Source organism: Lacerta agilis, chromosome 4 (genome assembly GCF_009819535.1).
Source record: "Lacerta agilis isolate rLacAgi1 chromosome 4, rLacAgi1.pri, whole genome shotgun sequence".
In the NCBI taxonomy this organism is placed as follows: domain Eukaryota; kingdom Metazoa; phylum Chordata; class Lepidosauria; order Squamata; family Lacertidae; genus Lacerta; species Lacerta agilis.
The window spans coordinates 11,360,418-11,385,254 of NC_046315.1; the positions used below are offsets into that span (position 1 = coordinate 11,360,418).

The 24,837-nt window shown below is 45.2% G+C and overlaps 1 protein-coding gene across 1 annotated transcript; it reads left to right on the forward strand.

The window, feature by feature from the left end:
• Positions 1-1,093: 1,093 nt before the first annotated feature.
• ANKRD42 (ankyrin repeat domain 42) lies at positions 1,094-24,769 on the forward strand. The gene is made up of 12 exons (XM_033145847.1): positions 1,094-1,114; positions 3,938-4,126; positions 4,759-4,866; positions 9,342-9,461; positions 10,653-10,788; positions 12,979-13,179; positions 16,272-16,397; positions 17,112-17,217; positions 17,850-18,019; positions 19,053-19,179; positions 22,002-22,149; positions 24,228-24,769. The coding sequence occupies exons 1-12, from the start codon at positions 1,094-1,096 to the stop codon at positions 24,375-24,377; spliced, it is 1,602 nt and encodes a 533-aa protein (XP_033001738.1). The 3' UTR covers positions 24,378-24,769.
• The last annotated feature ends 68 nt before the right edge of the window (positions 24,770-24,837 follow it).

Sequence of the window (24,837 nt, forward strand, 5' to 3'; positions counted from 1 at the left end):
TTTAACCTCCACTGTTTTGAACATGCAAATGCTTCCAAGTTTCAAAGCCTCGAGGCCTACAACATGATGTAAAAGCTCCTGGAAGTCAGGAACTCCTCCCTCCCTCTCTCGTAATGAAACAAAAACGTGGAAGTAGCCTAGGGGAGACGGGGAATAATTTGATTGGTACATTGTTGCTGAAGGAAAGGGATGTATAGTTTCAACCACATAACTTGCCTTTTTACTTTGCAAGATCTACTTAGCTTTGACTTGTCCCAGTGACTGAAAAAAATAAATTCCCACTGCTTTATGCAGATAGTTCAGTGATAGTTCAGTTCTGCTGTGTTGTCACGTTACTTAAGAGTTTTAAACCACCCAGGAATGGGCAAAGCTAGTCAGTGCCTTGTGAAAGCACCTTTGAATGCAGCTGTTTCAGATAGCCACTAAATCTTGCAGTGCTCTAGACTGGTTAAATTCAATTCACTAAGGAGATGTACCGGAATAATGTAGCAGTAGATCTTTAAACATTTCTGGCAGAAATGGTGTGGCTACCATGCTAAAAAAGGCATGCTCTCCCCACACACAGCTGGACTGTTAACCTTTAGAGGGAAAATTTGGAAGCAAGATAAAACACATTGCACAAGGATCGGAGGAAATCTCAACAGTGACCCACTGAAATCAGATTAAGCCTTTTATCTAAAAAAATCTGCCAACGACTTTTGTGTAAGTTCTTGCTGACCCACTTTGCCAAGGATGAACGATAATAGCTTTTGCTTTTTTGTTCTCAAGCCACAGTTCTGCAATGTTAACAGCCGAATCCTGTTTCCTGAACACACCTTGCTCAGAAGCTTCAGTCGTAAAAGCTAAAATTGGTTCCTGGTTTTCTTTTATTTACATATAAAGGTGTTTTCATGCTGCTATATGGTGAAAACATCAGGGTGGTATATAAAAATAAAATAATAAAACTACAGATAACCTTTAAGGTGACCGGTTAATCAAAAACAGCTAAACTGCTGCAAAGGCCTGTTGGCTTAAAAAAGGTCAAAGTCAAAAGCAAAGGATGGCAGCTGAACCTCTGCTGAAAGTGTCCAACGGCATGGACCAGTGACACTAAATGCCCGATTTCCGGCTTGAGGTGAGTAGAGCCTCTGTAAGACCGCTAACGGCACAGCTCTTAAAAGTTTCTTGGACCCAAGTTTTTGAGAATACATGCATGCCACTTTATATTCTTAACACACATGGGGAAGAAGCAGGCTCAGTAGAGCATGAGATTCTTAATCGGGGTGGCGAGTTCGAGTCCCACGCTGGGCAAAAGATTCCTGCACTGTAGGGGGTTGGACTGATGACCCTTGAGGTACCTTCCAACTCTACAATTCTATGATGCTACAAGCGGGGTCCTGCCATTGGCCTTGGGCAACTGGCAACGATCTGTTGTTGCCCCTCTCAGGTTTAAGTTTTCGCCAAGTCTCGACGCTTGTGTGTTGGAGGTGACCATCACAGCAATAAGGACTAGGAACCTGTTTATTTTACAAAGCTGGACTTGTTTGGGGTGCCGACTACAGAGCTCAACACCCAAGCAGGTCTTAGAGGTAACTTAAGAGAAGCAATGGACTTAAGCTCCCCAAACTGTACCAGTAGAGTTAGCCTTTTAAGTCTCCCTTCAACTGACACCAAAAAGGACACAGTCTTGTGGGGTGTCGTAGTTAAAAGAGTGTTGGGCTAGGACTGGGAAGACCTGGGTTCAAATCCCCACTCGGCCATGAGCCCTAGGCTGAACACTCATTCTCAGCCTACCTCACAGGCTTGTTTTGAAAATCAAATTGGGGAGAAAAGGAAGGCGGCAATGTGAATAAATAACTAAAATGGGGTGTCATTTGCAGTACTAACAGCGTTTTCAATCTCAGAGCTGGGAATGAAGTAATGAAAATAAGCAGGAAAAGATAATATGGGGCGGGGGTCATATAAACAACAATTCTGACATAAGGAGAGCAAGCAAAATGACATGTTTTGTTTTGGCCTGGGCTGAAAGGTGTCTGAACCGTGATAAAGCCACTTCCTTGTCCGGACAGAGGATAGATAGGGGAGGGGTTGTGTGAGTGTGTGTTTATGATGCTGACAACATTTGCAAGAACAATTATCTGACTGAAACAAAGCAAAACTAATCGACTTCGGAAGGCCCCCTGAATTTTTGCAAAGGTGAAAAAAAAAAAAAACCACCTGCGGGGCTTGCACAAAGGACTGATGGAGAAAGGAAGCTAGGTACCGGTGAGCCACCTGTGATCATTTTGGCTTTTCCCTGTAGGGTTTGAGGCGAGGAAATCGACTCCCCTCTCCTTTGACTAGAGAAAGCTATGCTTTTGCTTTTGCCTGTATCTTAGCTGGTGCCAACGGATTCTCTTTCTCGCTGCCCATATCTTCACACACACACACCCCACAGCTCCCCTGAGCCCAGGCAGCAGGCCAAGGGAGCATCGCAGGAAGTGTACACTGTCTCCATGGCAACGCTCCTGCAGCAGCAGCAACTGCAAAGGAGCCAGAAAGTGGAGGAGGAGGAAGGCGGCTGAGATTACTGAGGGGTGGGGGGCTCTGCCCTGAACAAAGCACCATGCCTGATGAGGGCACCCCAGCGGGTGAGACCTGCCTTCTCTTCCTATATTTTGGGGTGTGGGTGTAGGTGGGGAGCAACCCCAAAAGATCTCCTCCTACTCCTGTTTTCCTACTCTGTAGAGCAGGGGCCCCCAAACTAAGGCCCAGGGCCCGGATGCAGCCCAATCGCCTTCTAAATGCGGCCCGCGGACGGTCCGGGAATCAGCATGTTTTTACATGAGTAGAATGTGTCCTTTTATTTAAAATGCATCTCTGGGTTATATGTGGGGCATAGGAATTCGTTCATATTTCCCCCCCCCCAAATATAGTCCGGCCCCCCACAAGGTCTGAGGGACAGTGGACCGGCCCATGGCTGAAAAAGTTTGCTGACGCCTGCTCTAGAGGGCTGCCCCCTTTTCGTTTCCGGAAAAAAAATCCACCTCCTCCTGTCAAGCTCCTCTGAGCATATTCAGAGTGCGTTTTCCCCTCTGTGGATCGATTGGTTCACTATATCCCCCCCCCCAGCTTTAAAACAAACAAACCTTGCTATTAAATACCGGTACTGCTTTGTTGGCTCCGTTAGGTAGGTTGTAGACGATGTTCTTCCTACTCAGAGGAGGCCCATTGAAGTTAGCTGTGTGTGTCCAATAATTTCAGTGCTGAGAAGGACAATCCCTGGATCCACTCCTTGCTTTTCTTAATCTCTTTGTTAAGTGACCCTAGAAACCCTAGATGCTGAAGGGCAGTGGAGAAATTCCTTAATTAAAAAAAAAAAATATGTGAGTAAATCTTTTTTTAATGGGCCATTGGACAAAGTGTGCCAATGGATCTCCAGAACCTGCACCTTCCAGCAGGAAACTATGTGTGCCTTGAGCATGTACAGAGTGTATCCCAGTAGGGCATACACTTTCCTTTAAATTCCCTAGGATTAGAAAGAAGACAGAAATCAAGGAAACAACAAAAACACTGTTCTCCTCTTCGCTGCAATTCCACACCACTGATATGGACTCTCCGCTGGCGGAGTCTCCTTCCTTGTAGGTTTTAAAGCAGAGATTGGATGGTCATCTGCCATGGATGCTTTAGTTGAGATTCCTGCATTGTAGGGGGTTGGACTAGATGACCCTCAGGGTCCCTTCCAACTCTACGATGCTATGATTTTATATCCTTAGTTGTAGGTCCGACTACTGCTACTACTTCTAGTAATTAATATCAATATCAGTCATCACCACCCCCTCCATGAATTCTGGTGAAGGATTGAGTCAAAGGAAAGTTGGGCATTCGTCATGGCTTGACAAGAGCCGCCGCTGAATTTTGCCCCATTCTACTGTCTCTCTTCCCCCACCCACCCACTGTGCTACTACTAAGTGAGTAGGGGGTCTGTTGCTCTTCTCCAGAAGCTCCAAAGAAGAAGCTCAGGTTCAAGAGCATTCATGATGCAGTCAGAGCTGGGAACATAGAACAACTTCAGGAGATGGTGCAATCTGGAACAAGCATTAATGAAGTGGACCCAGTCTACAGTTTTACACCCTTGCATTGGGCAGCCCATTCTGGGAGCCTGGAGGTAAGAGATTGGCCCAGGTTACTGTGACGGGAAGAAGGGATATCATTATGCAGTCTCTATTGACCCTACTAAATGTCTGAGAAAACAACAAAGAGACCTATGGCTTTGCCAGGGTAAAGACTGAGGCTGCGTACACATTATGCCTTTAAGGTCAAAGGTAAAGGACCCCTGGACGGTTAAGTCCAGTCAAAGGCGACTATGGGGTTGCGGTGCTCATCTCGCTTTCAGGCCGAGGGAGCTGGCGTTTGTCCACAGACAGCTTTCCGGTTCATGTGGCCAGCATGACTAAACCGCTTCTGGTGCAACGTGATGGAAACCAGAGCGCATAGAAACACCGTTTACCGCAGTGGTACCTATTTATCTACTTGCACTGGTGTGCTTTCGAAGTGCTCGGTTGGCAGGATCTGGGACAGAGCAACGGGAGCTCACTCTGTCGCTGGGACCTTCTGATAGGCAAGCCCAAGAGGCTCAGTGGTTTAGACCACAGCACCACCCGTGTCCCTTTAAGGCACATTCAGAGCACATTATTTCCCTCAAAGAATTCTGGGCACTGTAGTTTAGCCCTTTGCAGAGTTACAATGCCCAGCATCCCTTAGCAGGCTACAAGGGTTGCAAATCTGTTGTCCTTGCAGTGCTTTCAGTGGCTGCTCTGGAATGGAGCTGATAAGATGGCGGTGACAGTCCGAGGCTGGACAGCGGCTCACCTCGCTGCCATCAAAGGTCAGGATGCCTGTATGCAGGTAAGCATCTTCGTTCACTCATGGTTGAGGCTGGATTCAGACAAGGGGGTTTATAAACTCCTTCTCATTTCACATTTGCCACAGTTGTAAGCTCTGGGATTTTGGTCTCGAGTGGGTGGATAGAGAGAAATGCTTCTCCCTTTCTCAAAATATAAGGTCGTGGGATCATCCACTGATAATGGATAGCAGAAGATTCGGGGCAGATTAAACTGAGAATGGCTTCACACAATCCACACATGGAATTTCCTGCCATAGGATGTGGCGGCAGCTACTGGATTTGATGACTTTGTAAGTGGATTGGATTGGGAGTGGCGAATCTCAGGCCCAAATGTGGCCGCCCAAGCTGGTCTTTTAAAAAAATAAATAAATATATTTTTATTCATTTTCCACAAATCAAAAAAGAAAAAGAATTACAACATACTTACATTAACAAAGTTGGTATCCCTACTTTAACACAAATAAAAAATTCTAACTCTTAACTTTCCTCACATGTTTAAATGACTTCCTCAAATCCCTCTTTGTTGAATTTCATTATAATACCTCTTTAGCAGTTTTCCAAATTCATTATTAAACTTTAAAAATCCTGGAAATTAACCTTCTTTTTAACATCTTCTATCTTTTTTTAACCATAATTTTACAATTTTACAATTTTCATTTTAAACCTAAGCCACAACTTACTTCCAATTTTTTCTTTTTCTTTCCAATTTTCAAATATTACAATATTTTTTTAAAAATAGTCTTTAAATTTACTCCAATCTTCCTCCACCGTCTCTTCCTTCTGTTCACGGACCCGTCCAGTCATCTTGGCCAGTTCCATATACCAGTAGTCCAACATCTTCACCCAAGCCGGTCTATCTGGCCCTCGGTACTCTCCCTAACCAATACTGCCTCCCGAGATGAATGCTCATTGGCCCAGCTTCTCACCCTCCTTGAGAGTTTTTGCCTGTCTTCAAACCCTGATAACGCCTCTTATCTTATCTTATAGGGTTTTCTTACATATTTAAAGCTGTTCGCGGCCTAGGACCCTCTTACCTACGGGACCACCTCTCCTGGTATGCCCTTAAGGTCCATAAATAGCAACACCCTGAGGTCCCAGGCCCTAAGGAAGTCAGATTAGCTTCAACCAGAGCCAGGACCTTTTCAACACTGGCTCCGACCTGGTGGAACGATGAGACCAGGGCCCTGCGGGATCTGATTTCTTTCCGCAGGGCCTGTAAGACAGAGTTGTTCCGCTTGGCCCTTGGCTTGGAATCAACTTGATCCCCTCCTCCTCTTTCCTTTTTCCTCCTGTGATGGAACTCCTATTTGGGGACTTCCCTGGCTTTTTTTCTGGCCCATGTAGGACCAGTCTGGATAGTTGGTCTTGGTGAAGATTTGACGCTTTCTTCCCCAAACGGTTTTTTGATTTGAGATTCTGCTGAAATGAAGCTGCACTTTAATGTTGTATTTTAATCTTGTTTTTAAGTTGTATTTTAATCAATTGTTTTTATACCTGGTGTTAGCCGCCTTGAGCCTGGTCTTGGCTGGGGAGGGCGCGGTATAAATAAAATTCAATTAATTAATTAATTTAATATTACTACATATTCACAAGAATGAATGAATGAACCAGAACGCTATGTTCCTTTATGCTGGTGTCTGTTTGGCATGCCAAAGATCAGAGGAAATTAATGTGGACGGCAAGTATACAGGTGAAACTCGAAAAATTAGAATATCGTGGAAAAGTCCATTTATGTAAGCAATTGTTTTCATTAGCTACTGGAGTTTAATATATGAGATAGACTCATGACACGCAAAGCGTGGTATGTCCAGCCTTTGCTTGCGATAATTGTGATGATTATGGCGCACAGCTGATGAAAACCCCCAAGTTGAGATTGTGAATTTGGGGTTCTCATCAGCTGTATGCCATAATCATCACAATTATAACCAATAAAGGCTGGACGTATCTCGCTTTGCATGTCACGAGTCTATCTCATATATTAGTTTCACCTTTTAAGTTGAATTACTGAAAGAAATGAACCGTTCCATGATATTCTAATTTTTCGAGTTTCACATGTAAATCATCATTAGAAATGCCATTCCAACTTGCTTCAAACCCATTGAAGTGCCACAGCTTCCCTCTGAGAAACCTTGGAAATGATTGGTCTTTAGCAGGAAGCGAAACAGTCCTGAAAGTTTGTGACAGATCTGTCAACCGTAGCCTGCCATGCTTACTAATTGATCAAGTCTTTGGCCTTAGAATTGCCCTGTATGAACACCGTCCCCAACCTGAGCAGATGGCATGGCGGCAGTGGGAATCCCAGCAGCCATAAACATCATTGTACTCTTCCTCAGTGTTCTTCGGCTTTCGGTCCTTGGGTGTTGCTGGACTACAATTCCCATGATCCATAGCCAGCTCTTAGGCAATGGTCAGGGCTGATGGGTGTTGTGGTACAGCAACATCCAGGAACCCAAGGTTGAAGAACACTGCTTACACTAGTGGCCAAAATTGTGGAAACCTTTTTGGAAAAAGTGTATTTCCGAGGTTTGATGACTTACAACACCACATATCTTTGGAGTATTGCCATAAAATTATATATCAATGGAAAGATAATTTAATGAAGAATGCAATGCAACAAAGTATTCCATTTAAAGTTATAGCCAAATAACCAGAAAGAGGAAACACAACTTGCTTGTAATATATTTTTATAGGTTTTTTTTCCTTTTTTTGGGGGGGGGGGGAACAACCCTCGTAAACCCTAGAAATTAATAAATGGGAGGGTTTTGGTTATTTGGAGTACTGAAGGGAAGAATGTAGGCCAGTGGGAAAAATACAGGCTAAGCTTCTTTTCCAATTCAGGGCCTCAGCGTTAACTCATATGACAAAACAAAATAAAATGTAAAATGTAAAAAAATCCTTCCAGTAGCACCTTAGAGACCAACTAAGTTTGTTCTTGGTATGAGCTTAGTTCGTCTCTAAGGTGCTACTGGAAGGATTTTTTATATTTTATATTTGATATTGTTTTGACTATGGCAGACCAACACGGCTATCATATGACAAAAGGTGTTGATGCCCCATCTAATAGGAATCTAGGGCATGGGCGGACAGAAGTTGTCATTGTGTTTGCGGGGGGGGGGGGGGAGGAAAAGGTTGTTTTTAGCAAGGTGCACCCCCCCCTCAACATTTATCCGATGAAAATAGGGACATCCTAAGGAAAAGCAGGACATTCTGGGATCAAATCAGAAACTGGGACGGCTTCGGTAAATCCTGGACTGTCCCTGAAAATAGGGACACTTGGAGGGTCTGAAGGTGTGCTAGGAAGAAGAGGATATCCATCTTGGGGCAGGTTGGCTGAAGACAGGCTGAGAGAGGTGCCTTGGATTCCAACACTGCACTGCTGTGGGGAACAAGCCCTGCTTGAGATGGCCATGCTGTAAGAGCTGTACTGGCCCCATCTAAATTCTGGTGCAAATATGTGAATATATATTTCTGAAAGCTACAGCAGTCTCTACCATGTCTTCAGTTCTCCAAAGGAGCACAGGCCCTTGGAAGCCCTTGAGGGCTAAGCCCCTGGAATCCAATGCATCGCTTGCCAGGGGGCTAGATTGCATCAAACAGCTGTTGTTAAATTTTGAGAGGGGAAGAGAAGGAGGTGAACGCTTTACTGGGAAACATTCTTACTTAGAGTACCAAAGTGCAGAACAATATACAGCTACCGCCCATCCCTATAAGAAACCACCGCCAAAGCAGATTGGTAGAATAATTGAGTGATCTATGCAGGACATATTCAATAATTTGAAACCCAAAGGGACATTGGTTTTTTCCTTCCTTCCTTCCTTCCTTCCTTCCTTCCTTCCTTCCTTCCTTCCTTCCTTCCTTTTTTTAAAAAAATACGGGAAATGTTTAAAGCATAACCTTGTGAGCTTTGTGTATAGGTTTTTACATTAGTTGAACTTCTAAAAGTCACTTGTAATAAGATGAATAAGGTCTAAAAATTAATTGTTAAGAATATAAGATTTTTAAGAACGTGCATGAATAAGAGTAAAATAATGGAACCAGGAGGGGGAATGGAGGGAAGTCAATTAAGATTTATGGTTGAAATTGTTAAATGTGATTATTATTATATTATATTATATTATATTATATTATATTATATATTAAAACTATTTGTTATTTTTGGAAAATTAATAAAATGTTATCAAAAAAGAAAAAGAAAAATATACACAGCTACCTATCTTGCTATCTTACTTTGTAAAATGGACAAAGTATAAGAAAATAAGAAGCACTATGCTGGATCAGGCCAATGGCCCATCTAGTCCAGCATCTCGTTCTCAGAGTGGCCAATAGGATGCTTATGGGAAGCCCACAAGAGGGGTATTCTTTGGGTATTACTGTATATAACATCAAAGTGTCTCTACTAAATGCTATAATTTAGGTTAAGGAATTTGTATTTCAGGATCAAATTTGAGACTAGGAACTTTGCTTTGTCTATTCACAGTCCCTTCTTCTTCATGGAGTAGATCTTGGAACCAAAGATGACCGAGGCTGTACTCCTGCCCATCTGGCAGCGACCCACGGGCAGTCATACACTTTGCAAACGATTCTGCGGAGCGGAGTAGTAAGAAAAACGCTCGTCTTGCTCTTTCCCCGCTCCTCTCCTGTGGATTGGCATGCTTCTATTTCCATTGACTCATTGATCACCTTTCTAGCCTGCCCTTCCTCTAAATGGATCTCAAAGGTCAATCCTTTCCCCCAAGTTATCTTCAAAACAACCCTATGAGGTAGATTAGGCTGAGAGATCATGACTAGCCAAAGGCCACTCATTGGGCTTCATGGCAGAGGGCCAGAGTCAACATGATGCTAAACATGCCACTTCAAATGTCATGGTTGTTTAAAAATTTTTAATAGCCACCAAACGGGAGACCTGATTGTCACTCGAGGAGAGGGAAGAGTTAAGTCTTCTGCCCGCTACTGTGGCCCCAATGAAATCCCCCTCTTCTTGGGGCTAAAAGGTGCTACTGGGAATTTTTGCTGGGACCTTGGAAGGTGGGGGTGAAGAGGAAGAAAGGATTACGCCTGCTTTACCTAACTTGCAGTCCTGGTGAAAATTCCACCCCTCCTTTGTGATTAATAATAACATACCCTCCAACACCTCAACGGTCAAATCCAGGACACAGTCTTCCAGGACGCCATCTTCCCGTTTTTTTTCTCGCAAGAGAACGGATGGATGCCGTGATCTCACATGATTTCACGCTGTGGCTTCCCCTTGGAAAAAAAGTGCTTTTTCAGGCACAGTGTCCAAAAAGTACATTTTGGGGTGCCACTTAAGATTGCTGCCTTGTAGAAAGTGCTTTTTTTTGGGGGGGGGGCGTCGCAACATGAAATTGGGACGTCCTGCTTTGGGACTCCCTGAAGGCATTTGGTTGGCCAATATGGGAAGAGGGCTAGTGGCCTGCATAGTAATTTTAGGGACACCTAGCAAGCCTTTTTTAAAGGGGCTTTTTGTCCGATTTAGCAGGACTCTTTTATGGTCTCATGCTCTGACCTCATGGTGGAATGGGCTGTAACAAGCTCCACTCTACTACCGATACAAGATTATGGGAAACTCAATGGTCCGGGGTCTGCAGTGGCCTGACCCCCATTTTGGTGGCAGGCCTTCCTCTGGAGGCTTAGATGTCAGGCTGAAATTTCCCACTTCTGGGCATGGTGGCATCTTCCATGCCCAGTTCTTTGAGGTCTACCAACATCCACTTCCCCAACTTAAAATCTGGAGATTTTAAAAAAATCTGCTTTTCCTCTTCGAAACCAGGACGTCAACGTTTCTGACAAGTACGATTGGAAGCCGATTCACAAGGCTGCTTTTCACGGCCGGCTGGGCTGCGTCCAGCTTCTTCTTAGATGGGGAGCTACTTTAGATGATGTGGACAACAATGGAAATCTTCCAGGTACAGAAAGGGTGGGGGAGATGATCATTGTAATGGACTGGGGAATAATGATAAGAGGGGAATCTTTTTGTTACAGAGAGACGGATAGCGAGAATAATCTGGGTCAGTGATGGTGGAAAGTGCGACGTTTCTATGCGTACCTTTTACAAAATTTGGGTCATATCCAATGCTGCCCCTCCACTTGTGCAACAGAATTCCACTTGGGTAACAAATCTTTCTCCTTCTTCTCTTCTCAACAACTCACAACAAGAGACAATGGAGTGCACCTATGGGGGTGAAGTCAAACTGCTGTATTAGCAGCACTGAAGTGATCTCCCTGGGGCACAAGCCTGGCCAGTGTGTAGGGAGGTCCTGGGCTGCCCAGACAACAAGACATTCATTTTGGCCTTGCTGATGTGGTCCAAAGGAAACCAGATCCAGATATTTGGCATCAGCTGGGATACAGGAGTTACTGGAAGGAGGCATACAAGCAGGGGTGTAGCATGGGGGGCGGGGGGCGGGCCGCCCCGGGTTCCATAATGGAGGGGGTTTCAAATTAGCAAGGAAATTTTTGTTGATTTTTTTTTGAAGATGCCTGCTCCGAAGGTCTTATCTTACTATACTAGGGATTATATAGCTATATATGAAATTTCATGCATATCGGTTAATATCTTGACCCTCCTCCACCAAAACAGCTGTTCACTTGGCTGTTTTCCTATGTCATAAAGGCTGAAATTTCAGTTCAGTGGAGCACTTACTGTTCCCAACCCTAACCCTGTGGAAAGCCATCTAATTAGACTTTAATTTGATTTTGAGATGTTTTTAGGAGGTAATTTAATTATTGTTTGATTTTATACCAATGTTATGTATCTGATGTTAGCCACCCTGAGCCCGACTTTGGCCGGGAAGGGTGGGATATAAATAAAAGTTTATTATTATTATTACTTGTTATTATTCCTTTGTAAGAAAATATGAAATAATGTAAAACCATTTTTGTGTGTGTGTGTGTGTGGGGGGAATCAATGGGGGGGGGTCTGACAATAAATTTTCCACACCGGGTACCACCTGACTTTCCCATGCCGGGGGTATGTGTGACATTTTTTTTTTTTTGCCCCCGGGTACCAATTTACCTTGCTACGCCCCTGCGTACAAGGCACTAACCAACCATCTTAGGGACTTGGCTCCTGATTTGTGTAGGGTTTGATCCTTAGCCTTTTCTTTTCCTGAAGATACCCCACAAGGCAGCAGAGGTTTAGGATCCAAGTTTTCCTTCTCCTGGATGGGCTCCCTTCCCAGGTTGATGAGCCTCACCTGCCGCTCATTTTGCCTACAGCTCCTGCAGAAACCGCCATTCTTAACCGTTGAACCTACTATTGGTCTTGTAAGCTCAACCCACCGGAGCCTATCTTTGCATGCATGGGAAGCCCCTAACTCCTGGAGTGTTTGAGACCCATCGGCTACCCTCACCTGGTTTAGCCGACCAGTCAGAGCCGTTTTCTGGGGTGTGGTTATTGTCGCATGTTGATAGCATCTAGGGAGCCACAGGTGAGAGCTGAGTGCAGGGTGGGGACCAAAGGTGGACAAACTACCCCAGAAAGGAGCATGACGTGTCCCCCACCAGGGGTACTATCCTTCCCCTAAAACCCCATACACCTCCATTCAATTTATAGGTGGATGTTATTGCTGCCACTGGGAAAAAATCCCATAAATTGTATCCAGGTGCTGGATAAGATGTTTTCTGTTTGAATATTGTTAGCTTGCTGGTCTGTGGGACAGACTACTCATAAAGTTAAATGCATTTTTGCATCTAATCTGCAGACCTCTGCACCAATATGTTCCTCAATCTACTTTCCACCAAGTAACAGTGCTAACATAGCTGTCAACTTTTTCCCTTTTTTAAAAGGGAAATTCCCTTATTCCGAATAGGATTCCTCGCAAGAAAAGGGAAAAGTTGACAGCTATGAGTGCTAATTGTAATTTTAACTGTCACAGAGGTGGGGTTTTTTGTTTGTTTGTGTTGAAAGAGAACGTATTTCCACCAATCATATACATCAGTTTAACGCTGCTATTTAGTTGACTGCATTAAAAAAAATAAATCTGCAGGTTTTTAACTTGCAAAGCACCTTGAGAAGCCTCGCTGCCTAGAAAAGCAGTACAAAAGAAGTTTTTTTATGTAAAATATATTAACATTCAAAACAATCTCCCTAATAGTTCACCTGGCGGCAATGGAGGGTCACTTGCATTGCTTCAAGTTCCTGGTGAGCAAGATGCCCACACTCCTCCATGCCTTGAAAGCCAGAAACGACCACGGGGACACCCCGAGAGACCTGGCAGAGAGGTTCTACAAGGACAGTGTTGTCAACTACATTGACGATCTGGAGAAACAGAAAGGCGAATTGCAAAAGGAGGACTGTGAGTACCTGGTTGCGAGGGATGGGCCATAGCTCAGCGGTGGAGGATTTGCCTTGCATGCGGAAGGTCCCAGGTTCAATCCCTGACAGCCGACACACACACACACACACTTACACACTTTATATAATCATTATATGTAAGGTCATAATAGCGACAGTAAAAACCTGTCACTGAAATTACTAATCACAGAAGGCCTCCCTAGAAGGAGAGAATTCCAGAAGTCTCTCTTTCTGATCCTAGTCAACCATGAGGTTTTAAAAATTATTATTTTTACGCCTATTTTATTGATACAGTCATACCTTGGATCCCAAATGCCTTGTGGCTCGAATGTTTTGGCTCCCGAATGCCACAAACCCAGAAGTGAGTGTTCTGGTTTGCGAATGTTCTTTGGAACCCAAACGTCCGGCGCAGCTTCCGCGGCTTCCCATTGAGTGCAGGAAGCTCCTGTAGCCAATCGGAAGCCCCACCTTGGTTGTCGAACGTTTTCGGAAGTCGAACGGACTTCCGGAACGGATTCCGTTCGACAACCAAGGTACAACTGTACTTATCAATACAATACCCAATACAAAGTATTTTTTATTTATAATACACTAAAATAAAACAAATACTTTAAAAATCTAATCTGAAAAGGAGCAGGAACAAAGAGAGGGGAAAAGGAAAAAGGAAAAGAAAGGGGGAAAGAAAGAAAAGAAAATGGGACAGGATAAAAAGGCTTCTGGTTCTCTGTCTGTCAGCTAAATATAGTACCATATTTGCTCATTAACTATTCTATTTTCTATAAGCCAATATTTTTTTCAGTCTCACAAGTTCATTTTCTCTTTCACATAAAAGGTCCATTTGAAGTTTCTAACCCTTAATAAATATCAACAGTGATTTTTCTCTTAAACACATGAACTTGGCCCTCTCAGTTAATAATTTTTATCAACCATTCCTTCCATGCATTTGGAAGACAAAAGAGGGTTAGCTGAAGGCCCTGAGAATGGATCCTCAAGACTGTTAGCTCTTGTTGTGAATCATCTTCCTCAATTGGTCTTAAGAACCAGAAGCGCCCTGAGTGCAGCCCAGGGCTGGCTCATGACATTTTGCCACCTGAGGCAAATCAGAAAATTGTGGTTTGTTTAGGGTGCTTCAACAAGAGGTGGCAGGAAAGAAGGGCCAAAGCCCTTTCTACCCATGGAGATGAGGAGGCTCTCCCATAAGCAGGGGACTGAGCTTGAATACTAGGCTCAGAATTTATCTTCAAAGGAGTTTAAAAGATGAGCATGTTTCTAGTCCTTATGCAAAGATGCACTTGGAAGTGGGTGAGTGATGCTCTTGAAGACACAAGCTGGGTCGCTTATCCATTGACCAGGAGGACAAGCCTTCAAATATGTCCTTCAGTGATTCCCGGTGATTAGCAAATTGAGAATAAATTGAAGTGAAAACTGTTGATTATGTTCTGCAAAATAAGAGGAAGTATGCAATAGGGTTTCATGCTGGGATGTGACAATACAGTCTCCTCTGAGACTGCTGTGTGTTTGCATTGAGGATGGTTGAATATTAAGAACATAAGAAAGACCTGATAATGTAGGCCTGAGGACCTGAGTTCAACAGGAACTCTCCTCACTTTTTGATTTCTAGCAAGTGGGATTCAGAGACACAGTACCTCCGACAATGGAGGTAGAATATAGCAATTGTGGCTAGCAGCCATTAATTCATTTTTTTTTTATAAGATTTTATTATTTTCTAATAAGACAAAAGAAAAACATAACATAAACACCACTATTAACAATACAAAACAATACAAAAATACAATACATAAACACAGCACAAAAATACAATCAAACAATTACAATAAAAAGAAACATATACAAACCTTTAAACTAACACTTATCCTCTTACTTTCCTTGGTACTATCTTCTCTATTTTAGGGGACTTCCCCCATTCCCTCCACTGTCTTCAAAATCATGTATATCTCCTAGGTAGCTTTGTATCTTATTCTATTCACATTTGCTCAATTTTTAATGTGCTTTACTTTACTTAATCATATACCTAATCACATATAAATCTTGACTTAAACACCAAATCTTAACATATTTTTTAACAAATAAATCTTTCACACAAAAATATCTTCCTAACAATTTTATCTAATATAAACCTACTAAAGCCGCTATTCTATTTGATTCTGCTCAAATATTCAATTTTACTGATTTAACTAAATAGTCTTTAAATTTCTTCCAATCCCGTGACACCTTCTCCTCCCTCTGGTCCCGGATTCTGGCGGTCAGTTCTGCGAGTTCCATATACTCCATCGTCTTCATCTGCCATTCTTCCACCGTTGGTATCTCTTCGCCTTTCCATGTTCTTGCAGCCATTAATTCAGTTACAGGTAGGTAGCCATGTTGGTCTGCCATAGTCAAAACAAAATAAAATAAAAAATTCCAGTAGCACCTTAGAAACCAACCAAATTTGTTCTTGGTATGAGCTTTCGTGTGCATGCACACCTCTTCAGATACACACAGATAGTCATTCAGCTTGGAGGCATGACTAAATCACACCATCCCAGTGAAAACTGATCAACTTGCCTAAGTTGCACAGATCGGAGAATACAGCCTATCATGGATTGCCCGGGCTCCATCACCCTCGGTTGAAATGTTTGGCTTTCTAGAACTCCTTTTTCCAACCTAAAGGTAAAGGGACCCCTGATCATCAGGTCCAGTCATGTCCAACTCTGGGGTTGCGGCGCTCATCTCGCGTTACTGGCCAAGGGAGCAGGCGTACAGCTTCCGGGTCATGTGGCCAGCATGACAAAGCCGCTTCTGGTGAACCAGAGCAGCGCATGGAAACGCCGTTTACCTTCCTGCCAGAGCGGTACCTATTTATCTACTTGCACTTTGACATGCTTTCGAACTGCTAGGTGGGCAGGAGCTGGGACCGAGCAACGGGAGCTCACCGCGTCGCGGGGATTTGAACCGCTGGCCTTCTGATCGGCAAGCCCTAGGCTCTGTGGTTTAACCCACAGCGCCACCCGCATCCTATTTTCCAAGCTAGTGGAGCTCTTAAACTGCTATTCAGAAGGATACTACAGCTCCTTCTGTTATCTCTCTGCATAGATTTAGCATTTCCAGGCCACGATGCTGCTTTCAGAGGGGACGTGGACACATTAAGAACATTGCTGGAAAACCGTATCATCACTGTTAATGAGAGGGACGATCAGGGATCCACACTCTTGCACAAAGGTTAGTGAGCGCCGTGTTTTCATATTGCTGTTCTCTTCCTACCGAAATCATTCACTCCTGCTTTCAGAGTGGCTGCAATTTCTGCCCTTCTTGCATTTAATTTCCCTCGGTTCCCACTTGCTCGCATCCTTCCATGTGTATTAAATGCTTGCCAGTATAGGAGAATGCTCCATGCATCTGGTGACAGGGGGTTGTGATCTACAAAAAGCTTAAAGGTAAAGGTAAAGGGACCCCTGACCATCAGGTCCAGTCGTGTCCGACTCTGGGGTTGCGGCGCTCATCTCGCTCTATAGGCCAAGGGAGCCGGCGTTTGTCCGCAAACAGCTTCCGGGTCATGTGGCCAGCATGACAAAGCCACTTCTGGCGAACCAGAGCAGTGCACGGAAACGCCGTTTACCTTCCCGCTGGAGCGGTCCCTATTTATCTACTTGCACGTTGACATGCTTTCGAACTGCTAGGTGGGCAGGAGCTGGGACTGAGCAACGGGAGCTCACCCCATGGCAGGGATTCGAACTGCCAACCTTCTGATCAACAAGCCCTAGGCTCTGTGGTTTAACCCACAGCGCCACCTGGTCCCTACAAAAAGCTTACAATGTAGTGAATTCAAAGGGCCACAACATTCTTTGTCGCTTTGCTGCCACGCAGACGAACACGGCTGCGCCCAATGGAAATGGCCGCCTTTAACATTTTATTTCCTTCTCTTTCACGCTGTAGCTGCTGGGCAAGGTCATTTGCATGTCCTGGAGTGGCTGATCAACAGGGAAGCGGACTGCAACATTCCCAACGATGCCGGAGAGACACCAAAAGACGTTGCCAGGAGGTGTCCCCTTATAACACTTGGCTGGGGATTCTCTTGGGATTTGTTCTGGCTAATCTAGACTAAATCCCACTGGGCTTCAGTTCTGCCCAAAGTGCCAGGGTTGATTTAACAGGGTTGATCCAGTTTGCAAAGCTCTGCTGGGAGACATGTTCTGGGGGAGCTTGTACACCTTTGGTCCCCATCCTCCACTCAGCTCTCACTTGTGGCTCCTAGAAGCTGTCAGCATGTGACAAGCCTGGCATCTTGAGCTAAGGCTGGGAAAGTTATGAGTCACTGCCAGCCACTGTAGACTGTGCTGTGCTAGAAGAACCGACGGTCTAAACTCTTTATGATCCTCCAGTCTATTAACAGTGCGGCTCTGGTGGGAGGAGGTTCTCCAAGTGGTGAACTCTCCTTTGTTGGAAGTTTTTGAACAGAGTTTGGGTGGCCATCTTTCAGGGATCCTTCAGCTGTGATTCCTGCATTGCAGGGAGCTGGATCACATGACCCATGAGGTCATCACTACAATTCTGTGCTTCTAAGTAGGAGCTGCCGCTAAACCGGAGGGAGAACAAATTACCATCAGTGGCGGGAGCCCCGGTTGCAGTCTCGTGTTCCCCAATGACCTCCTAACGGGTATCTGAACTGTGTAGGTTTGCCCAGCTGGCCACTGTGGAGTATTTAAGCAAAAAGATGGGGAATGACTCTGATGAGGAGATTGACGTTGATGACCCACGATTCTTTGAAAGTCATGGTGTGGAAGGGAGCACCGACAGCAAGAGCGACGTGTATAGCAGGAAACAGGACCGAGCAGATAGTCGCGGTGAGTTGTGGGCCTTCCTCTCTCTGTTTAGGGGGAAGAAAAGGCTAAGGGCAGAAGGGTAGTAAGTCCAGCAGGTGGACACCTGCCCGTCATAAGCTGGCAGGTGGGCAGCCATGTTTGATGGGCCTGTAATAAATAATAATAATAATAATAATAATAATAATAATAATAATAATAATAATAATAATAATTTATTTATACCCCGCCCATCTGGCCGGGTCTCCCCAGCCACTCTGGGTGGCAGGTTTGTGGCCCTGCTCCTCTCCAGCCTCCGCTTTCGCCTCTGATTCTGGACTGCTCTCTGCCACATTCTCTTCCTGCTCACTAAACACTGTTGCCCGACACCTCTTCCTCCCAGTCTGCTCCCTCTGACCACTCATTGTCATCCCACCTCCACTCCCCTGGCTCTGAGCCTTCTTCCCCTGGGGGTTCCTTAGGGGGTTCCCTTGCTGGTGCCTGCCACCACTAGTTCATGACAGCTGTGTGCAGATGGAAGTTCTGGAGCCCCCCACCCAAACGGTGTAGGAAGAGCCTTGCTGGATCCAAATAGCCACCATGGCCAATGGCCACTGATCCTTCTCCCTGCATTGCCTAATAACCATTCTCTTTCAGAGGTGGTTTTCCTAGCGAACAGGCGTCAGGGACGATGCCTCCTGGTTTGAGCCAGATACCTAGAGAGAACTCACTAGAACTTGGGGCCACTCAATGAAGCCCAGTGTCGGAAGGTTCAGGACAGACAAAAGCCATGGGATTTGCTCCCGCCAGAAGCAGTGATGGCTGTCAACTTGGATGGCTTTAAAAAGAGGATGAAGGCTATCGATGGATGCTAGCCACAGTGGCTAACTTCTCCCTCTGCTGTTGAAGGCAGAAGGCCTCTGAATACCAGCTGCGGAGAAGGGTGGAGGGAGGACACTGTTGCACTCAGGTGTTGCTTGAAGTTTCCCCTCGGACACAACGTGAGAACAGAGTGCTAGCTAAGATGGGGTTTTGCCTGGTCCAGCAGGCTCTGCTGACGTTCTGTGGTCTCTTGCAGAAAGAGCCTATCAGAAAATGGAAGAGCTGAAGAATCTGCTGGAAATCGCCATCAGTGATTACAAGCAGCTGGGAGGGATCACCCCTGAGGAAAGGCAGATCAAGATTAAAGAGAGGCAGCTTCTCAGGTAAGAGCTTTGCAACACGGCCTCCGGTTTTTGTGAAACTCTCGGGGTTCGCAGTGCCCAGGGAAGGTGGTGCTGTATCAGTTCCCCCTGCCCCGTAAAATTTATGCACTTCTTGATTGTTAAAAAAACAGAAGACACCCAAACACCATTTACAAAAAAAATAAGACAATAAAATCAAGGGGGGGGGGAATTGCAGCTGTATTTTAAAACATGCAAAAGTTAAAATACTAAAGCTGGTTAAAATCAACTCGACTTTCTAAGCATTTGGGTAGCCTTGTCTAAACAAGAATGTTTTTAGCAGGCACTGAAAATAGTACTGGGTATCCTTGTCTAAACAAGAATGTTTTTAGCAGGCACTGAAAATAGTACAGCGAAGGCACCTGCTTGATCTCAATAGGCAGGGAGTTCCAAAGTTAAGGTGCTGCTGCACAAAACGATCAAGGTCTTGCAAAAGCAGAGTGGGTATTAAGCGCTCAAGTTGGCACATGTATCAATGGCTTGTGTGGCTTCACCGCCATCTGTTTATTTATATGCCACTTCCCCACAAAATGGTGCCCAAAGTGCCTCTCGACATTCATAAAGAACGACAATATATAACTCAAAAACAAATTAGAGAACCAATAACCAGTATGTTGGCATCTCTGGGCATGAATGTGTGTGTTGGAGGAACAGGACTTTGGAGAGATGGCAGTGCTAAGATTGGCAGATTGCAAGTATTTGTCTGCCCTGTCCCTTGCCGATAGAAATTTTAAGATCTTGCTTAAAACTTTGTTGCTTTGCTGCCCTCTGCCGGCTGTTGTGCACGGGAGACCAGCCACGCACAACACTTGCTTGCTTGTCGGACGACCAAAAGTGGGTTTAATTTGGTCCTTGTGGCTAAAGGTCTGTTCCACATAGATTGTCGCATGTCTTCTGCAGCCAGGACAGTGGCTTTTAGGTGTCATTTTGGGTTTTTGATACTATGCCAGGGGTTACCGACTTTTTTAGTTCCCAGGGCATGTTTGAATTCACGAGTGTCTGCATAGGTGCCACCCGCTCTGGTCCTTTTTCACTGGCTTGCTTTGGATCAGAATCCTACCCCAAGCGTCAGAAAGAGTGCATTTGTATGCATGCATTGTGCACCAGTGGTGGCTGGTGCCCGTTGGAACTGGCAAGGTGGAAGGCAGGGAAACCAAAATGCAGATGGAGTCAGTGCCGATGACAGGTTGAGCCAACCAATTCTGGTTTTGTCCCCATCCTTCTCTTCCTCGCTTTGTTCTACACGGATAGGCAGTGCTACCCTACATATTGGTTGTAAGCCGCAAAGAGGCAGGTGGGGGCAGGCTGGTGGGGCAGTGCCCTGTTTGCCCTAATGGATCAACCTGCAATGATGTGCACAAACAAACACACTCCAATCTTCCAATGGAGCTGGGTAAAAGTAGGATCCAGTGGGATCAATCTGAGCCTTGAAAAGGCCATAGAGCTGAAAGAAGTGGGAAAGAACACCACTCTTCTGACTTCCTCCTCCAGCTCTATGTACTTTTCAAGAAAGAGAAAAGACAACCACCTGCATCAACTCATGACCAAGGGGACAATGAGAGAGAGAGAGAGAGAGGTGGAGCTAAGAGACTTCAGAGCACCAGGGAAGACTTCAAGGGCACCATCGTGCCCACGGGCACAACCTTGGCAGCCCCTGTGCTCCTCAGTGGGTGGAGTGGAAGCAGTATTTATTAGGGTTTTTTAAAAATTACGTTTATATATATAACCTTTTTCTCCAAAGTAACTCAAAGTTGGTGTACATGGTTTTTCTCTTCCTCCCCATTGCACCCTCACAACAAGCCTGTTACGTAGGTTAGGCTAAGAGACGGTGATCGGTTCAAGGTCACCCAGGGAGCTTTCTGGCTGAGTGGGGATTTGAACCCTGCCCTCCAGTCTTTTCAGCACCGTCTTGGTTTTCTACAGGTAAAAGTGGGAGACAGTGGAATTGACTCCCTCTGAAGTTGGTGGGTTTCTCCTTCCTTGGGAGGTTTTAAAGTAGAGTTTGAGTAGCCACTGTGGCGGAATAATGCCTGCTGATGGTTCAGGTTCATCATGGGTTAACCTATCACTCCCATGTTAGGTAGGTGTTCCCTGGGAGGCAGAGCTAGTTGGCATTCTAAAAGGAGGGGGAACAACCTTGAAAGGCAGTTGGGGGTTTGGCAGTTGGGGGTGGAGGATTAAAGAGAGAAAATGAGAGGTTAGGCTTTGGGGAATGGGAGGAAAGGTCATTACCATTGCTAAAGGGATGCAGGAAATATTATAACTAAGCTGAATTACACGAGAAGAAGATTTGTACCAGTAATAACACAAGACATCCATGTTTTCAAGTTACCTAATAAAGTTAAATGTGCTTAAACGTTCGTTGACTGTGGCAGTGTATCAGTACCTTAAGAGGTGTGACTAAGAGGAGAGAACAAAGCTTTCCTGGGGAAGAGGAAACTGTTTGCTTATTCTCCTGTCATACAGAGGGCTGGACAGTGAAGCCAAGTGTGCCACTTATTTGCCTAAAGGGAAGGCAAACTGCAGTAGTTGGGAACCCTGGTAGGGAGATCCCATAGGTGGCAAGAGGTATTCAAACGTAGAGCCCTGAGGTACCCCCAGAGACAACTCCCATATGAAGGATTCATCCTAGTTGTCAGTGAAACCTAGGGAGAGTCACTGTTGGGGAAGTATTGAAGGGGAGGGAATAGGATCCCTCACAGCCACCTTGCCATGGATTCTTTAGTTGAGATTCCTGCATTGCAGAGGGTTGGACTACGATGACCATCGGAGCCCCTTCCAATGCTACAATCCTATGATTCCAGGACCGTTGATAATCTGCAGGAACAGCTGGAGTACGAGCGGCTACGACGGGAGAAGCTGGAGGCAGAGCTGGATCAGTGCCGGGAAGAGATTGGAAAACTCACAGAGCAGCTGGAGAACCCCCAGATCCCCACACCCGCTATCACAGCAGTGAGTTTCCTTGTGTTTTTCACAATTTATTTGGAAAATGCAAAGGGCAGCCGAAGCAGACATCCAAACAGTGGACTTTGGAAGGCTGACGCCTGTCCTGAACCGAATGTCCAATGGGGCTTCTGCTTGAGTGCGGGAAGCTCCTGCAGCCAATCGGAAGCTGCGCCTTGGGTATCGAATGTTTTCGGAAGTCGAACGGACTTCCGGAACGGATTACGTTTGAGCACCAAGGTACGACTCTACAGTGGTACCTTGGTTTTCGAACGCAATCTGTTCCGGAAGACCGGTCAACTTCCGAAATGTTCGAAAACCGAAAACTCAATACGGAAGCCTCAAAACAGAAAAAATTAAAATGGAAAACTCAAACAGGAAGCTGCCTAGGAAGTTCGACTTCTGAGTCACGTTTGAAAAGCGAAGCAATTACTTCTGGGTTTTCGGCATTCAAAAAGCGAAGCGTTCGGCAATGGAGATGCCCGAAAACCGAGGTACCACTGTATTTATCCTGGGTGAAAGAAGGGTGAGGAACCTGTGGGTCACATTAATATGTGGTCGGTCTTCATGACTTATCAGCCACAGCCAGCAAGCTCAGGGATGGTCGGAGTTGTGACTCTCTGCATGTAGCCGGACTACAGATTCCCCATCCCTGCCTAGGACTTTCACAGTGGCTGATGGCAAATGGCAGTGGTGCTATCTTTCTGCGTGCAGGGAGCCTTTAATCTGTCCCACCATGCCCAGCCCCTTGCAGATTACTTCCCAATCCACAGCCTGAAGCTGCAGAGGTCAAGAAGTGCCAGATGTGATAAACCTAAAGAAGTTGGAGTTCTTGATTGAAGCTCACACGAAAATAGTAGAAGGGCAAGAACTCAGGCCACAGAAGTAAAATAATACTGGATAATAGTTCAAATTATACAATTGTTTCAAATAATCTCTTCTGTAGGTGGATTTATTTATAGAAGTTTATACATCAGATGAAGTATATACACCAGGACAGGGCCCTGTTTCGAAAATTCTTCTTCAGCTGGAATAAGTTAAATATACATTCATTAGAGACCCTCTTAGCATATTGAATTATCATACAAACATATATGTGTCGCCATCTAAAAGATTTTTTTAAACATATATAGGAAAACATAACAATGAAAATGTTTTCTTACCAGATAGTCTTACAGTCAATGTGTACTGGATGTGATAAACCAGCACACCAAAGAAATATTAGAAAATATTAGAAAAGCAAGTGGCTATTGCTCCTCTGGAAGCTACATACACAAAGGAGGCCTCAATGACAATATTGTTTACACCCCATGTTCAATACCCAATGTTGGCCTGCCACAGTTAATAAACCATTAACCAGGGACGCGGGTGGCGCTGTGGTCTAAACCACAGAGCCTAGGGCTTGCCGATCAGAAGGTCGGCGGTTCGAATCCCCACGACGGGGTGAGCTCCCGTTGCTCGGTCCCAGTTCCTGCTAACCTAGCAGTTAGAAAGCACGTCAAAGTGCAAATAGATAAATAGGTACCGCTCCAGCGAGAAAGTAAACGGCGTTTCCTTGCGCTGCTCTGGTTTGCCAGAAGTGGCTTAGTCATGCTGGCCACATGAACCGGAAGCTGTCTGCAAACAAACGCTGGCTCCCTCGGCCAATAAAGCGAGATGAGCACGCAACCCCAGAATCGTCCGTGACTGGACCTAACCACCAGGGGTACCTTTACCTTTACCTTTACTAAACCATAGAATGGTTTGAATTGTTTGCTGCTCCTCGCTCGTGGCTCTGGAGCTTTTGGGTGGTGCCTGGTCCTTAACCATAGTTAAGGAGGAATTCCAAGTTACCAGGTAATGCTAAGCTATAGTTAATGCTAACAAAGGTTTACAAGCCAACCTTGGTCAATGAACAACCTTTACCCATAAGCTGAGCTGCTGGACCAGGTTCACTCGTAGTGCAAAGCCATGCTTTAGTAAACCATGGTTTAGTATTATGTGCAAAGTAGGCAAACCGGTGTGCTTTCCTGATGTTTAAGACCTTCCGTTCCCCCCTCTTCAGTTAGCATGGCAGTGGGTTAAAACTTTCAACGTTGCTTCTGCAGGGGGATGATGACCAGAGCAAAGCGCCCTCCGAATGTGATAAAGCAGCCCCCGATGCCAGTAGAGCAGCCCCTGAAGTCGCAAAGGAGAAAAAGAAATTGAAGAAAAAGCCCTTCTGCAGCTCCAGCGGAGTGTTTGTGAGACTGTACTAACAGGAGAGCCAAGGCTCTTCCAGGCCTCCTGCTGGAATGAAAGGGGAAAGAGTTCGGCTGAAAAATGCAGGTGCTGCCAGAATGAAAGAGCCCTGGTTAACAGTGCTCTGTCTAGGCTCTCAGCTACCCAAAGCAAATGCACTTCCTTCACTGAACTGAAAATATCTTCTCCATCAATTCATCTGGTACAAATGCCAGTTTTCATGTAAGCTTAGAGCAGGGATGAAGACCCCCCATGCCCCTCCACAAGTTTTGGACTCCAACTGCCCATCTGCCCTCCCCAAACAACATCCCAGTCGGGGGTGATGGGAGTTGCAGTCCAACAATATCTGGAGGGGTACAGGTCTCCCCAGCCACCACCCTAGAGGCACATGGTAGCAGGCAGGTTGCCATTACAGAAGACCCCACTGGGATGTACTGCTAATTAAGAGACATTAGCACTTCATTAAACTCTCTCTCT

Bases quoted from the DNA above. Each gene is read 5' to 3' on its own strand.
- ANKRD42 (XM_033145847.1), top strand. From the start codon at position 1,094: ATGCCCGATTTCCGGCTTGAG. The intron at 4,127-4,758 runs GTAAGAGATTGG...TTGTCCTTGCAG, and splicing joins CCCATTCTGGGAGCCTGGAG to TGCTTTCAGTGGCTGCTCTG. The intron at 16,398-17,111 runs GTTAGTGAGCGC...TTCACGCTGTAG, and splicing joins ATCCACACTCTTGCACAAAG to CTGCTGGGCAAGGTCATTTG.